The 16,662-nt window shown below is 39.5% G+C and overlaps 1 protein-coding gene across 1 annotated transcript; it reads right to left on the bottom strand.

Annotated features, from left to right (window-relative positions):
* Positions 1-446: 446 nt before the first annotated feature.
* Positions 447-3,170, bottom strand: LOC143260628 (uncharacterized). The gene has a single exon (XM_076526653.1). It carries the CDS (start codon positions 3,168-3,170, stop codon positions 447-449), a length of 2,724 nt encoding a protein of 907 aa, XP_076382768.1.
* Positions 3,171-16,662: the final 13,492 nt, after the last annotated feature.

Raw genomic sequence — 16,662 nt, 5'->3', positions numbered from 1 at the left:
AAGCAATCGCGCCGAGTGGTCCAAGTCCCAACTCCGCTAACGCCTGGTCGTAAATCAGAGATAAGTCCTTCACGGAGGACCACCATAAAACTGTCGACGGGGCCCATGAGTTTTACGAGGCTCGAAAACTAACACTTCTGCCACGGGGTGACAGGCCCACCCCCCTAGCCATCAAGGAGTTATGTGTCTGGCCCCCGCCGTGAAGCCCAGATGGGGAATCCCTAACACTCTTGTTGAGAAATCAGAACAAAGGTCTCATTGTGACCTTTATAAACCCTAACATACCACCCACCTTGAACTAATCTAGTTCAATTGCACTAAAAATTAAGCGAACATATCGTAATACAATGCTAGTGGTTATAAACTAGTACAACAATGAACTATGAGAACAGTTGAATAATGTGACTAAAACTACTCAACGCAAACTATTTCTACTTAGTGTTCGCTTAGTCTTCTATGGGCAGCACACAAATTTTAGACGCTGGTCTCTTGAGCATTCCACGGGTAGTGCGAATGGTGGACACTCTGCAGATGCCATCCTGGCCCGGATGCAGCTCAACCACGCGTCCCAATGCCCACTTCAGGGGTGGAAGGTTGTCCTCCTTGATAAGGACCATGTCCCCGACCTTGGGAACAACAGCGCATCCTTGTCTCCATTTCCGACGCTGTTGGAGCCCATGCAGGTATTCCTCGTGCCAGCGCTTCCAGAAGTGCTGAACCATCTGCTGTAACAACTGAAACCTATTCAGCCGGTTTCGCGGGGTGTCCAGGAGATGGACATGAGGCAATGCCGTCAACGCCTCTCCCACCAAGAAGTGACCAGGCGACAGTGGGTTCAGGTCAGAAGGATCGGACGACAAAGGATGGAAGGGACGGGAGTTAAGACAGGCTTCAACCTGTGTTAGTACTGTACACATCTCCTCAAATGTGAGCCTCTGCTCGCCTCTCACACGTCTCAGGTGCGTCTTGACGGAACGGACCGCCCGCTCCCACAATCCGCCAAAATGCGGCGCGCGTGGGGGGATCAGCTGCCATTGGATCTTGTTTTGAGCCAATGCCCCTTTAACCTTGTCGTTGTGAGCGGGGGATGCCAGAAAGTGACCCAGGTCCCTTAACTCATTTCGCGCTCCAATAAAATTCGTGCCATTGTCCGAGTGTATGACACGACACATTCCTCGTCGCGCAGTGAATCTACGTAGGCCGTTCAGAAATGAATCAGTGGTCAAATCCACTGCCAACTCCAAGTGAACTGCCTTGGTCACAAAGCAAACAAACAGGCACAGATAGGCCTTTCTACTAGTTCGAGAGCGCCCGCTGTCCACTACTAGAAACGGGCCGGCATAGTCCACGCCGCACGTAGAAAAAGGAGTAACGCGATCGGCTGGTAAATTACCCATTTGGGGTTGCGCGGCGCCAGGCTTCGTCCGGAAGCATCTCATGCAACTACGCACAACCTTCCGCGTGATTCGTCCGCCTGATGGAATCCAATAGTTCGCGTGAAGAGATGCGAGAGTTTGTTGGCAACCGGCATGCAACAATCGGAGATGCTCGCGCCGAATTATCAGGACTGCCAGAGGACTGGAACTTGGTATTAAGATCGGATGTTTTCGCGAGAAGGCTATCGGAGCATTCCGCAGGCGGCCGCCCACCCTAATGATCCCGAGCTCGTCCACGAAGGGGTTTAGGGACAATAACGAGCTTGTTCGATCTAACGGCTGCCTAGCTCCTAGCTGCCTCATTTCGACGCTAAAGTGATGGTTTTGCGTGACCCTGATTACAATTCGTTCGGCTGAAGAAAGTTCCGTGATTGACGGGGAACCCTGACACTTGCTTCGCGAAGCCTTATCCGTCCGTTGACTCTTGGAGCAAAATCTAAGAACGTATGCTAGGATTCGTAACAATTTGCTGTAGCATGACTGCCCTTCAATCAGTTTCAAGACTGGGTGCACCGGTCTAACCGAGGTTGTCAATTTAACTAACGCCTGCTCACAAGTTTCGCAAGTCAGCAGATCGTCGACATAGAAGTCGCTCCGGATGACTTCGCTAACATCCGGCAGCGAGTGCGCGCAATATTTCCCGATCTGCTGAAGGACCCGAGTGGCCAAGTAGGAAGCGAACGCGGTGCCGTAGGTGATGGTGTTGAGACTGTACCTCCCTATTACATCGTGTTCCGAAAAACGCCACAGGATGCCTTGGTAGCTTCGGTCTTCCCCTCTAACCGCGATCTGCCGATACATTTTAGCAACATCCGCGGACACAACAATGCCATGTTTACGAAATCGCAGCAGGATGTCTAACAGCTCATCCTGTGTGGGGGGGCCTACCATTTGTGTATCATTCAACGGCACGCCCGACGCGGTTTTCGCTGAGCCATCAAAGACGACCCGAAGTTTGGTGGTCGTGCTATTGCCTTCCATCACTGCATGATGAGGCAGGTAATAGCTACCGCTGACCCCTCCTATGTCCTTCGGATCCAATCTTGACATATGGCCCAGATTTTCATACTCGCGAAGGAACTCCTTATACTGCGCTTGGAGGTCGGGCTGCTTCCTGAATTTGCGTTCTAAATCCAGAAGCCCACGTTCCGCCTGAGGACGAGACTCTCCCAATTCATGAGTCCTATCGTTGAACGGGATCGCTACGATGGATCGCCCCTGCTCGTCGCGCCTAGTATTTTCAACAAAGTGCTGTTCGCACGGATCGTGGTCTTTGCCATTGACCTCCGCGTTACCGACCTCCGCGTCACCGACCTCCGCGTTACCGACCTCCGCGTTACCGACCTCCGCGTTACCGACCTCCGCGTTAACGACCTCTTCGACCTCCCCGAGCCGAGATAGACCGATTTCCAAATCGGAGTTCGTCGCAGTGACTGAGTTTTCGCGGGCTTTCAAAAGGAGTGTCTCAGCCTTGGACATGATCGAGTAGTAATCGTTTTCAAAGGACTCGCGCTCGGCAATCTGCGCTTCCTCGTACGGGGTACCTATGACGGCGCATTCTATTCGAGTCTGGACGTTATTGAAAAGTTCGTACAGGCTCTCATTTGCTCTTACGCGTTTTTCGAGGGCCATTAGATCCGCGTTCGCGCTCTCGGACTCGAGAAACCTTTTAAATATGGTGAGCCTGGCCTTCACAGACCCGCGCTCAGTAAAGAATGCCTTTGCTGCCTCCATGACGTGCACGACTGACAACAAATTAAAGGGATGGTGACTTACGGACTGGATGGAGTGAGATCAGCTTGACTTCTATCGTCCCACAGGATGCCCGTTGCTTCCTGGCGGCTAGCAGTCCTTTCTTGCGTGATCCTTGCCCAATGTCCGCAGTCTCGTGCACGAAGCGTGGACCCTGATGACGGCTGTCGCTTGTTCCTATCACGTCCAGAGGGGTGGTGAGCTCAATTCCCACGCACGGCAGCCGCACTGGATGTACAAGCTGACAGCGGACTTCCAATAGGTCGAAGTTCTTCTTCAAATGTTATTCGGCAAACCGGCTCGAATAACTCAACGATGATGTTCTTACTGGCAAGAACCAAGGAATACACAGTGGACTGTATCTAATTACTCGAGTATCCGGCTCTGGCGGATCAAATGTTAGTGGTCGATGCAACCCTTGAAGATGCACGCCGCTTGCTGCTATCACGTCCAGGGGGGTGTTGAGCCAAGTCCTCACACACAGGCGCCTCACTGGATGTACAAGTCGACGGCCAAGTCTTCCAACAATGTCACAGCACTGTGTGGACCTTTCCACACAATATCCGGCTCGAAGGACCAAATGTTATTGCTCGTGGTTGATCTTGCGATCGTTCGAGCTTTGTTGTAACTTGCACGCCTTGTGTGCCGACTAATACTCTATTTTTTGGCTAACCGGGCGCTGCAACAATGGGCTTCCCGGGAGACCTCTGTATCCACTGACAACGAATACTGTGGATGGACAGATCAGGACTGTCGAACAATCGTGTAGCATTCACGAGGTCACCTCGGTTAGCCCTACCTTTACTTCAGGGTGGGCGGCGAGGAAAAACTGCCCAATCACGGCAGGCTCAAAAAACGAACACTTCTGCCACGGGGTGACAGGCCCACCCCCCTAGCCATCAACGAGCTATGTGTCTGGCCCCCGCCGTGAAGCCCAGATGGGGAATCCCTAACACTCTTGTTGAGAAATCAGAACAAAGGTCTCATTGTGACCTTTATAAACCCTAACACTTGCGATATACATGATTTAGCTTCAACTGGAAGTGAAACAAGCGAGTTAGCTTCAAAATCATGCGAAACACATGATTTATCTTCAAAGCAACGCGAAATAGAAGGATTAGCTTCAAAACCATGCGAAACAATTGATTTAGCTTCAAATCAATGCGAAGTAGAAGGTATAGCTTCAAATCCATGTAAAACAAATGATTTAACTTCAAATTCTAGTGATATAAATGATTTAGCTTCAACTGAATGCGAAACAAACGAGGTAGCTTCAAATCCATGCGAAACACATGACTTATCTTCAAATCAAAGCGAAGTAGAAGCTTTGGCTTCAAATCCATGCCAAACAGACGATTTAGCCTCAAATCCATGCGAAATACATGAGTTAGATTCAAATTAATGCGGAGTAGAAGCTTTAGCTTCAAATGCATGCGGAGTAGGAGTTTTAGCTTCCAATGCATGCGACACACATGATTTCGCTTCAAATCAATACGGAATAGAAGGTTTAGCTTCAAATGCATACGAAACATATGATTTAACTTCAAATCAATGCGAAGTAGAAGGTTTAGCTTCAAATCCATGCGAAACAAATGATTTTGCATCGAATACTTGCGGTATAGATGATTTAGTATCAACTGCATGCGAAACAAAAGATTTTGCTTCAAGTCCATCCGAAACACATGATTTATCTTCAAATCAATGCGAAGTAGAAGGTTTAGCTTCAAATCCATTCGAAAGAAATGATTTTGCTTCAAATACTTCCGATATAGTTTATTTAGATTCAACTGCATGCGAAACAAACGAGTTAGCTTCAAATCCATGTGCAATACATGAATTAGCTTCAAATACTTGAGATATAAATGATTTAGCTTCAACTCGAAGCGAAACAAGCGAGTTAGCTTCTAACCTATGCGAAACACATGATTTAACTTCAAATCAATGCGGAGTTGAAGGTTTAGCTTCAAATCCATGCGAGACAAATGATTTAGCTTCAAATACATGCGATATAAATGATTTAGTTTCAACTGGAAGTGAAAGAAGCGAGTTAGCTTCAAATCTTTCGAAATACATGATTTATCTTCAAAGCAAAGCGAAATAGAAGGTTTAGCTTCAAATCCAAGCGAAACAAATGATTTTGCTTCAAATACTTGGGATATAAATGATTTAGATTCAACTGCATGCGAAACAATCAAGTTAGATTAAAATCCATGCGAAAAACGAGATTTAGTTTTAAGTCAATGTGGAGTAGAAGTTTTAGCTACAAATCCATGCGAAACAATTGATTTAGCTTCAAATAATTGCGACATAAATGAGTTAGCTTCAACTGCATGCGAAACAAACGAGTTAGCTTCAAATCCATGCGATACACATGATTTAGCTTCAGATCAATGCGAAGAAGAAGGTTAAGCTTCCAATCCATGAAAAACAAACGAGTTAGCTTCGAATCCATGCGAAACACATTATTTAGCTTCAAATCAATGCGAAGTAGAAGTTTAGCTTCAAATCCATGCGAAACAATTGATTTAGCTTCAAATCAAAGCGAAGTAGAAGGTTTAACTTCAGATCTATAAGTAACAAATGATTTAGCTTCAGAAACTTGAGAAATAAATTATTTAGCTTCAACTGCATGCGAATACAAACAAGTTAGCTTGAAATCCATGCGAAGCACATGAGTTAGCTTGAAATCAATGCGGAGTAGATGGTTTAGCGTCAAATACATGCGCAACATATGATTTAGCTTCAAATCAACGCAGAATAGAAGGTTTAGCTTCAAATGCATGGGAAACACATGATTTAGCTTAAAATCCATGCGAAACACATGACTTAGCTTCAAATCAATGCAGAGTAGATGCCTTAGCTTCAATTGCATGCGAAACACATGATTTAGCTTCAAATCAATGTGGCATAGAAGGTTTAACTTCAAATGCATGAGAAACACATGATTTAGCCTTAAATCAATGCGAAGTAAAAAGTTTAGCTACAAATCCATGCGAAACAAATGATGTAGCTTCATATCAATGTAAAGTAGAAGGTATAGCTTCAAATCCACGCGAAACAAATGATTTAGCTTCAAATACTTGCGACATAAATGAGTTAGCTTCAACTGCATGCGAAACAAACGAGTTAGCTTCAAATCCATGCGAAACACATGATTTAGCTTCACATCAATGCGAAGAAGAAGGTTAAGCTTCCAATCCATGAAAAACAAACGAGTTAGCTACGAATCCATGCGAAATACGTGAATTAGCTTCAAATTAATGCGGAGTATAAGGTTTCGCGTCAAATGCATGCGAAACACATGATTTAGCTTCAAATCAATGCAGAATGGAAGGTTTAGCTCCAAATGCATGCGTAACAAATGATTTAGCTTCAAATCAGTGCGGAATTGAAGCTTTAGCTTCAAATGCATGCGAAAGAAATGATTTTGCTTCAAATCAATGCGAAGAAGAAGGTTTAGCTGCAAATCCATTCGAAACAAAAGTATTAGCTTCAAATACTTGCGATATAAATGACTTTGCTTCAACTGGAAGCGAAACAAACAGTTAGCTACGAATCCATGCGAAACACATGATTCAGCTTCAAATGAATGCGGAGTAGATGTTTCAGCTTCAAAACCATGCTAAACAAATGATTTTGCTTCAAATTCTTGCGATATAAATGATTTGACTACAACAGCATGCGAAACATAAGAGTAAGCTTCAAATCCACGCGAAACACATGACTTAGCCTCAAGTCAATGCGAGGTAGTAGGTTGAGAATCAAATCCTTGCGAAACAAATTATTTTGCTTCAAATACTTGCGATATAGATGATTTAGCTGCAAGAGCATGCGAAACAAAAGAGTTAGCTACAAGTCCATACGTAACACATGATTTATCTTCAAATCAATGCGAAGTAGAAGGTTTAGCTTCCAATCCATGCGAAACAAATTATTTAGCTTCAAATACTTGCGATATGAATAATTTATCTTCAACTGGAAGCGAAACAAACGAGTTAGCTTCGAATCCATGCGAAACGCAAGATTTAGATTCAAATCAATGCGGAGTAGAAGGTTTAGCTTCAAATCCATGCGAGACACATGAATTAGCTTCAAATCAATGTGGAGTAGAAGGTTTAGCTTCATATCCATGCGAAACAAATGATTTTACTTCAAATACTTGCGACGTAAATGATGTAGCTTCAAATGCATGCTAAACAAACGAGTTAGTTTCAACTGCATACGGAAAACCTGATTTAGCTTCAAATCAATGCTATATAGATGGTTTGGATTTAAATCCATGCGAAATAAATGATTTAGCTTCTAATCCTTGCGACATAAATGAGTTAGATTCAACTGCATGCGAAACAAACAAGTTAGCTTCAAATCCACTCGAAACGCATGATTTAGCTTCAAATCAACGCGAAGTAGACAGTTTACCTTCAAATCCACTCGAAACAAATGATTTAGCTTTACATACTTGCGATATAAATGATTTGGCTTCAACAGCATGCGAAACAAAAGAGTAAGCTTCAAATCCACGCGAAACACATGACTTAGCCTCAAGTCAATGCGAGGTAGTAGGTTGAGAATGAAATCCTTGCGAAACAAATTATTTTGCTTCAAATACTTGCGATATAGATGATTTAGCTGCAAGAGCATGCGAAACAAAAGAGTTAGCTACAAGTCCATACGAAACACATGATTTATCTTCAAATCAATGCGAAGTAGAAGGTTTAGCTTCCAATCCATGCGAAACAAATGATGTAGCTTCAAATACTTGCGATATGAATAATTTATCTTCAACTGGAAGCGAAACAAACGAGTTAGCTTCAAATCCACTCGAAACAAATGATTTAGCTACACATACGTGCGATATAAATGATTTGGCTTCAACTGAATGCAAGACAAACGAGTTAGCTTCAAATCAATGCATTGTGGAAGGCTTAGCTTCAATTGCATGCGAAACACATGATTTAGCTTCAAATTAATGCGGAATAGAAGGTTTAGCTTCAAATCCATGCGAAACAAATGATGTAGCTTCAAATCAATGTAAAGTAGAAGGTATAGCTTCAAATCCTTAAGTAACAAATGATTTAGCATCAAATACTTGCGACATAAATGATTTAGCTTGAACTGGATGCGAAGCAAACGACTTAGCATCACATCCATGCGAAACACATGATTTAGCTTCAAATCAATGCCGAATAGAAGGTTTAGCATCAAATCCATGCGAAACACATGATTTAGCTCCAAATACTTGCGATATAAATGATTTATCTTCTACTAGAAGCGAAACAAGCGAGTCAGCTTCAAATCCATGCGGCCCACCTGATTTAGCTTCAAATCAATGCGGAGAAGAAGGTTTAGCTTCAAATCCATGCGATAGAAGTGATTTAGCTTCCAATCAATGCGAAGCAGAAGGTTTAGCTGCAAATCCATTCGAAACAAAAGTATTAGCTTCAAATACTTGCGATATAAATGACTTTGCTTCAACTGGAAGCGAAACAAACGAGTTAGCTACGAATCCATGCGAAACACATGATTTAGCTTCAGATCAATGCGAAGAAGAAGGTTAAGCTTCCAATCCATGAAAAACAAACGAGTTAGCTTCGAATCCATGCGAAATACGTGAATTAGCTTCAAATTAATGCGGAGTATAAGGTTTAGCGTCAAATGCATGCGAAACACATGATATAGCTTCAAATCAATGCAGAATAGAAGCTTTAGCTTCAAATGCATGCGAAAGAAATGATTTTGCTTCAAATCAATGCGAAGAAGAAGGTTTAGTTGCAAATCCATTCGAAACAAAAGTATTAGCTTCAAATACTTGCGATATAAATGACTTTGCTTCAACTGGAAGCGAAACAAACGAGTTAGCTACGAATCCATGCGAAACACATGATTTAGCTTCAAATAAATGCGGAGTAGATGTTTCAGCTTCAAAACCATGCTAAACAAATGATTTTGCTTCAAATTCTTGTGATATAAATGATTTGGCTTCAACAGCATGCGAAACAAAAGAGTAAGCTTCAAATCCACGCGAAACACATGACTTAGCCTCAAGTCAATGCGAGGTAGTAGGTTGAGAATCAAATCCTTGCGAAACAAATTATTTTGCTTCAAATACTTGCGATATAGATGAATTAGCTGCAAGAGCATGCGAAACAAACGAGTTAGCTTCAAATCCATGCGAAATACATGACTTAGACTCAAATCAATGCGAGGTTGAAGGTTGAGCTTCAAATCCATGCGGAACAAGTGATTTAGCTTCCAACCAATGCGAAGTAGATGGTTTAGCTTCAAATCAATGCGGAGTAGAAGGTTTATCTTCAAATCCTTACGAAACAAATGATTTAGCATCAAATACTGGCGATATAAATGATTTAGCATCAACAGCATGCGAAACGGAAGAGTAAGCATCAAATCCATGCGAACCACATGGCATAGCCTCAAATCAATGCGAGGTAGAAGGTTTAGCATCAAATCATTGCGAAACAAATTATTTAAATTCAAATACTTGCAATATAATTGATTTAGCTTCAACTGCACGTGAATCAAACGAGTTAGTTTCAAATCCATGCGAAACACATGATTTAGCTTCAAATCAATGCGAAGTAGAAGGTTTAGCTTCAAATCCATTCGAAAGAAATGATTTAGCTTCAAATACTTGCGATATAAACGATATAGCTTCAAATGCATGCGAGACAAACGAGTTAGCATCACATTCATTCGACACACATGATTTATCGTCAAACAATGTGAAGTAGAAGGTTTAGCTTCAAATCCATGCGAAACAAATGATTTACCTTCAAATACTAGCGATATAAATGATTTAGCTTCAACTGGAAGCGAAATAAGCGAGTTAGCTTCTGATCCATGCGAAAAAAAAGATTTAGATCAAATACTTGCGATATAAATGATTTAGCTTCAACTGGAAGTGAAACATGCGAGTTATCACCACATCCATGCGAAACACATGCTTTATCTTCAAAGCAACGCGAAATAGAAGGATTAACTTCAAAACCATGCGAAACAAATGATTTAGCTTCAAATACTTCCGATATAAATGATTTAGCTTCAACTGGAAGCGAGACAAACGAGTTAGCTTCACATTCGTGCGAAACACATGAATTAGCTTCAAATCAATGCGAAGTAGAAGGTTTTGCTTCAAATCCAAGCGAAACAAATGGTTTTGCTTCAAATACTTGAGATATAAATGATTTAGATTCAACTGCATGCGAAACAAACGAGTTAGCTTCAAATCCATGCGAAACACATGATTTGTCTTCAAGGCAATGCGAAGTAGAAGGTTTAGCTTCAAATCCGTGCGAAACAAATGATTTAGCTTCAAATACTTACGATATAAATGATATAGCTTCAAATGCATGCGAAACAAACGAGTAAGCTACATATTCATTGGAAACACATGATTTAGTTTCAAATCAATGCGAAGTAAAAGGTTTAGCTTCAAATCCAAGCGAAACAAATGATTTAGCTTCTAATACTTGCGATATAAACGATATAGCTTCAAATGCATGCGAAACAAACGAGTTAGCTTCACATTCATTCGAAACACATGATTTAGCTTCAAATCAGTGCGAAGAAGAAGGTTTAGCTTCAAATCCATGCGAAACAAATGATTTATCTTCAAATACTAGCGATATAAATGATTTAGCTTCAACTGGAAGCGAAACAAGCGAGTTAGCTTCTAATCCATGCGAAAAAAAAGATTTAGATCAAATACTTGCGATATAAATGATTTAGCTTCAACTGGAAGTGAAACATGCGAGTTATCTCCAAATCCATGCGAAACACATGCTTTATCTTCAAAGCAACGCGAAATAGAAGGATTAACTTCAAAACCATGCGAAACAAATGATTTAGCTTCAAATACTTCCGATATAAATGATTTAGCTTCAACTGGAAGCGAGACAAACGAGTTAGCTTCACATTCGTGCGAAACACATGAATTAGCTTCAAATCAATGCGAAGTAGAAGGTTTTGCTTCAAATCCAAGCGAAACAAATGGTTTTGCTTCAAATACTTGAGATATAAATGATATAGCTTCAAATGCATGCGAAACAAACGAGTAAGCTACATATTCATTGGAAACACATGATTTAGTTTCAAATCAATGCGAAGTAAAAGGTTTAGCTTCAAATCCAAGCGAAACAAATGATTTAGCTTCTAATACTTGCGATATAAACGATATAGCTTCAAATGCATGCGAAACAAACGAGTTAGCTTCACATTCATTCGAAACACATGATTTAGCTTCAAATCAGTGCGAAGAAGAAGGTTTAGCTTCAAATCCAAGACAAACACATGATTTAGCATCAAATACTTACGATGTAAATGATATAGCTTCAAATGCATGCGAAACAAACGAGTTAGATTGACATTCATTCGAAACAAATGATTTATCTTCAAATCAATGTGCAGTAGAAGGTTTAGCTTCAAATCCATGTAAAACAAATGATTTAACTTCAAATTCTAGCGATATAAATGATTTGGCTTCAACTGGAAGCGAGACAAACGAGTTAGCTTCACATTCATGCGAAAGTCATGATTTAGCTTCAAATCAATGCGAGGGAAAAGCTTTGGCTTCAAATCCATGCGAAACAAATGATTTACCTTCAAATACTTGCGATATAAATGAATTAGATTCAACTGCATGCGAAACAAACAACTTAGATTCACATTCACTCGAAACACATGATTTAGCTTCAAATCAATGCGAAGTAGAAGGTATAGCTTCAAATCCATGTAAAACAAATGATTTAACTTCAAATTCTAGCGGTATAAATGATTTGGCTTCAACTGGAGGCGAGACAAACGAGTTAGCTTCACATTCATGCGAAACACATGATTTAGTTTCAAATCAATGCGAAGTAGAAGGTTTAGCTTCAAGTCCAAGCGAAACAAATGATTTTGCTTCAAATACTTGCGATATAAATGATTTAGATTCAACTGCATGCGAAACAAACAAGTTAGATTCAAATACATGCAAAACACCAGATTTAGATTCAAATCAATGCCGAGTAGAAGTTTCAGCTTCAAATCCATGCGAAACATATGATTTAGCTTCAAATACTTGCGATATAAACGGTATATCTTCAAATGCATGCGAAACAAACGAGTTAGCTTCACAGTCATTCGAAACACATGATTTATCTTCAAAACATTGCGAAGTAGAAGGTTTAGCTTCAAATCCATGCGAAACAAATGATTTACCTTCAAATACTAGCGATATAAATGATTCAGCTTCAACTGCATGCGAAACAATCGAGTTAGATTCACATTCATGCGAAACACATGATTTAGCTTCAAATCAATGCGAGGGAAAAGCTTTGGCTTCAAATCCAAGCGAAACAAATGATTTACCTTCAAATACTTGCGATATAAATGATTTAGATTCAACTGGAAGCGAGACAAACGAGCTAGCTTCACATTCATGCGAAACACATGATTTAGTTTCAAATCAATGCGAAGTAGAAGGTTTAGCTTCAAGTCCAAGCGAAACAAATGATTTTGCTTCAAATACTTGCGATATAAATGATTTAGATTCAACTGCATGCGAAACAATCAAGTTAGATTCAAATACATGCAAAACCCCAGATTTAGATTCAAATCAATGCCGAGTAGAAGTTTCAGCTTCAAATCCATGCGAAACATATGATTTAGCTTCAAATACTTGCGATATAAACGGTATATCTTCAAATGCATGCGAAACAAACGAGTTAGCTTCACAGTCATTCGAAACACACGATTTATCTTCAAAACATTGCGAAGTAGAAGTTTTAGCTTCAAATCCATGCGAAACAAATGATTTAGCTTCAAATACTTGCGATATAAATGATTTAGCTTTAACTGGAAGCGAAACAATCATGTTAGATTCAAATCCACGCGAAACACATGATGTATCTTCCAAGCAATTCGAAGTAGAAGGTTTAGCTTCAAATCCATGCGAAACAAATGATTTAGATTCAAGTTCTTTGCGATATAAACGATATAGCTTCAAATGCATGCGAAACAAACGAGTTAGCTTCAAATCGACGCGAAACATATGATTTATCTTCCATGCATTGCGAAGTAGAAGGTTTAGCTTCAAATCCATGCGAAACAAATGATTTAGCTTCAAATACTAGCGATATAAATGATCTAGCTTTAACTGGAAGCGAAACAATAGATTTATCTTCAAGTGGTTGGGATATAAACGATATAGCTTCAAATGCATGCGATACAAACGAGTTAGGTTCACAGACATTCGAAACACATGATTTATCTTCAAAACAATGCGAAGAAGAATGTTTAACTTCAAATCCAAGCGAAACAAATGATTTTGCTTCAAATACTTGGGATATAAATGATTTAGATTCAACTGCATGCGAAACAAACAAGTGGGATACAAATCCATGCAAAAAACGATATTTAGATATAAATCAATGCGAAGTAGGAGGTATAGCTTCAAATCCATGTAAAACAAATGATTTAACTTCAAATTCTAGCGGTATAAATGATTTGGCTTCAACTGGAGGCGAGACAAACGAGTTAGCTTCACATTCATGCGAAAGTCATGATTTAGCTTCAAATCAATGCGAGGGAAAAGCTTTGGCTTCAAATCCATGCGAAACAAATGATTTACCTTCAAATACTTGCGATATAAATGATTTAGATTCAACTGCATGCGAAACAAACAACTTAGATTCACTTTCATTCGGAACACATGATTTAGCTTCAAATCAATGCGAAGTAGAAGGTATAGCTTCAAATCCATGTAAAACAAATGATTTAACATCAAATTCTAGCGATATAAATGATTTGGCTTCAACTGGAAGCGAGACAAACGAGTTAGCTTCACATTCATGCGAAACACATGATTTAGCTTCAAATCAATGCGAAGTAGAAGGTATAGCTTCAAATCGAAGCGAAACAAATGATTTTGCTTCAAATACTTGGGATATAAATGATTTAGATTCAACTGCATGCGAAACAAACAAGTTAGATCCAAATACATGCAAAACACGAGATTTAGATTCAAATCAATGCCGGGTAGAAGTTTTAGCTTCAAATCCATGCGTAACAAATGATTTAGCTTCAAATACTTGCGATATAAATGATTTAGCTTTAACTGGAAGCGAAACAATCATGTTAGATTCAAATCCACGCGAAACACATGATGTATCTTCCAAGCAATTCGAAGTAGAAGGTTTAGCTTCAAATCCATGCGAAACAAATGATTTAGATTCAAGTTCTTTGCGATATAAACGATATAGCTTCAAATGCATGCGAAACAAACGAGTTAGCTTCAAATCGACGCGAAACATATGATTTATCTTCCATGCATTGCGAAGTAGAAGGTTTAGCTTCAAATCCATGCGAAACAAATGATTTAGCTTCAAATACTTGCGATATAAATGATTTAGCTTCAACTGGAAGCGAGACAAACGAGCTAGCTTCACATTCATGCGAAACACATGATTTAGTTTCAAATCAATGCGAAGTAGAAGGTTTAGCTTCAAGTCCAAGCGAAACAAATGATTTTGCTTCAAATACTTGCGATATAAATGATTTAGATTCAACTGCATGCGAAACAATCAAGTTAGATTCAAATACATGCAAAACACCAGATTTAGATTCAAATCAATGCCGAGTAGAAGTTTCAGCTTCAAATCCATGCGAAACATATGATTTAGCTTCAAATACTTGCGATATAAACGGTATATCTTCAAATGCATGCGAAACAAACGAGTTAGCTTCACAGTCATTCGAAACACATGATTTATCTTCAAAACATTGCGAAGTAGAAGGTTTAGCTTCAAATCCATGCGAAACAAATGATTTACCTTCAAATACTAGCGATATAAATGATTTAGCTTCAACTGCATGCGAAACAATCGAGTTAGATTCACATTCATGCGAAACACATGATTTAGCTTCAAATCAATGCGTGGGAAAAGCTTTGGCTTCAAATCCATGCGAAACAAATGATTTACCTTCAAATACTTGCGATATAAATGATTTAGATTCAACTGCATGCGAAACAAACAACTTAGATTCACTTTCATTCGAAACACATGATTTAGCTTCAAATCAATGCGAAGTAGATGGTATAGCTTCAAATCCATGTAAAACAAATGATTTAACATCAAATTCTAGCGATATAAATGATTTGGCTTCAACTGGAAGCGAGACAAACGAGTTAGCTTCACATTCATGCGAAACACATGATTTAGCTTCAAATCAATGCGAAGTAGAAGGTATAGCTTCAAATCCAAGCGAAACAAATGATTTTGCTTCAAATACTTGGGATATAAATGATTTAGATTCAACTGCATGCGAAACAAACAAGTTAGATCCAAATACATGCAAAACACGAGATTTAGATTCAAATCAATGCCGGGTAGAAGTTTTAGCTTCAAATCCATGCGAAACAAATGATTTAGCTTCAAATACTTGCGATATAAATGATTTAGCTTTAACTGGAAGCGAAACAATCATGTTAGATTCAAATCCACGCGAAACACATGATGTATCTTCCAAGCAATTCGAAGTAGAAGGTTTAGCTTCAAATCCATGCGAAACAAATGATTTAGATTCAAGTTCTTTGCGATATAAACGATATAGCTTCAAATGCATGCGAAACAAACGAGTTAGCTTCAAATCGACGCGGAACATATGATTTATCTTCCATGCATTGCGAAGTAGAAGGTTTAGCTTCAAATCCATGCGAAACAAATGATTTAGCTTCAAATACTTGCGATATAAATGATTTAGCTTCAACTGGAAGCGAGACAAACGAGCTAGCTTCACATTCATGCGAAACACATGATTTAGCTTCAAATCAATGCGAAGAAGAAGGTTTAGCTTCAAATCCATGCGACACAAATGATTTAACTTCAAATACTAGCGATATAAATGATCTAGCTTTAACTGGAAGCGAAACAATAGATTTATCTTCAAGTGCTTGGGATATAAACGATATAGCTTCAAATGCATGCGATACAAACGAGTTAGGTTCACAGACATTCGAAACACATGATTTATCTTCAAAACAATGCGAAGAAGAATGTTTAACTTCAAATCCAAGCGAAACAAATGACTTTGCTTCAAATACTTGGGATATAAATGATTTAGATTGAACTGCATGCGAAACAAACAAGTGGGATACAAATCCATGCAAAAAACGATATTTAGATATAAATCAATGCGAAGTAGAAGGTATAGCTTCAAATCCATGTAAAACAAATGATTTTACTTCAAATTCTAGCGGTATAAATGATTTGGCTTCAACTGGAGGCGAGACAAACGAGTTAGCTTCACATTCATGCGAAACACATGATTTAGTTTCAAATCAATGCGAAGTAGAAGGTTTAGCTTCAAGTCCAAGCGAAACAAATGATTTTGCTTCAAATACTTGCGATATAAATGATTTAGATTCAACTGCATGCGAAACAAACAAGTTAGATTCAAATACATGCAAAACACCAGA

The sequence above is a fragment of the Megalopta genalis genome, chromosome 15, assembly GCF_051020955.1.
Source record: "Megalopta genalis isolate 19385.01 chromosome 15, iyMegGena1_principal, whole genome shotgun sequence".
Taxonomy (NCBI): domain Eukaryota; kingdom Metazoa; phylum Arthropoda; class Insecta; order Hymenoptera; family Halictidae; genus Megalopta; species Megalopta genalis.
Note: the sequence above shows the minus strand (reverse complement) of the source record. Positions and strands in the feature narration are given on the sequence as shown.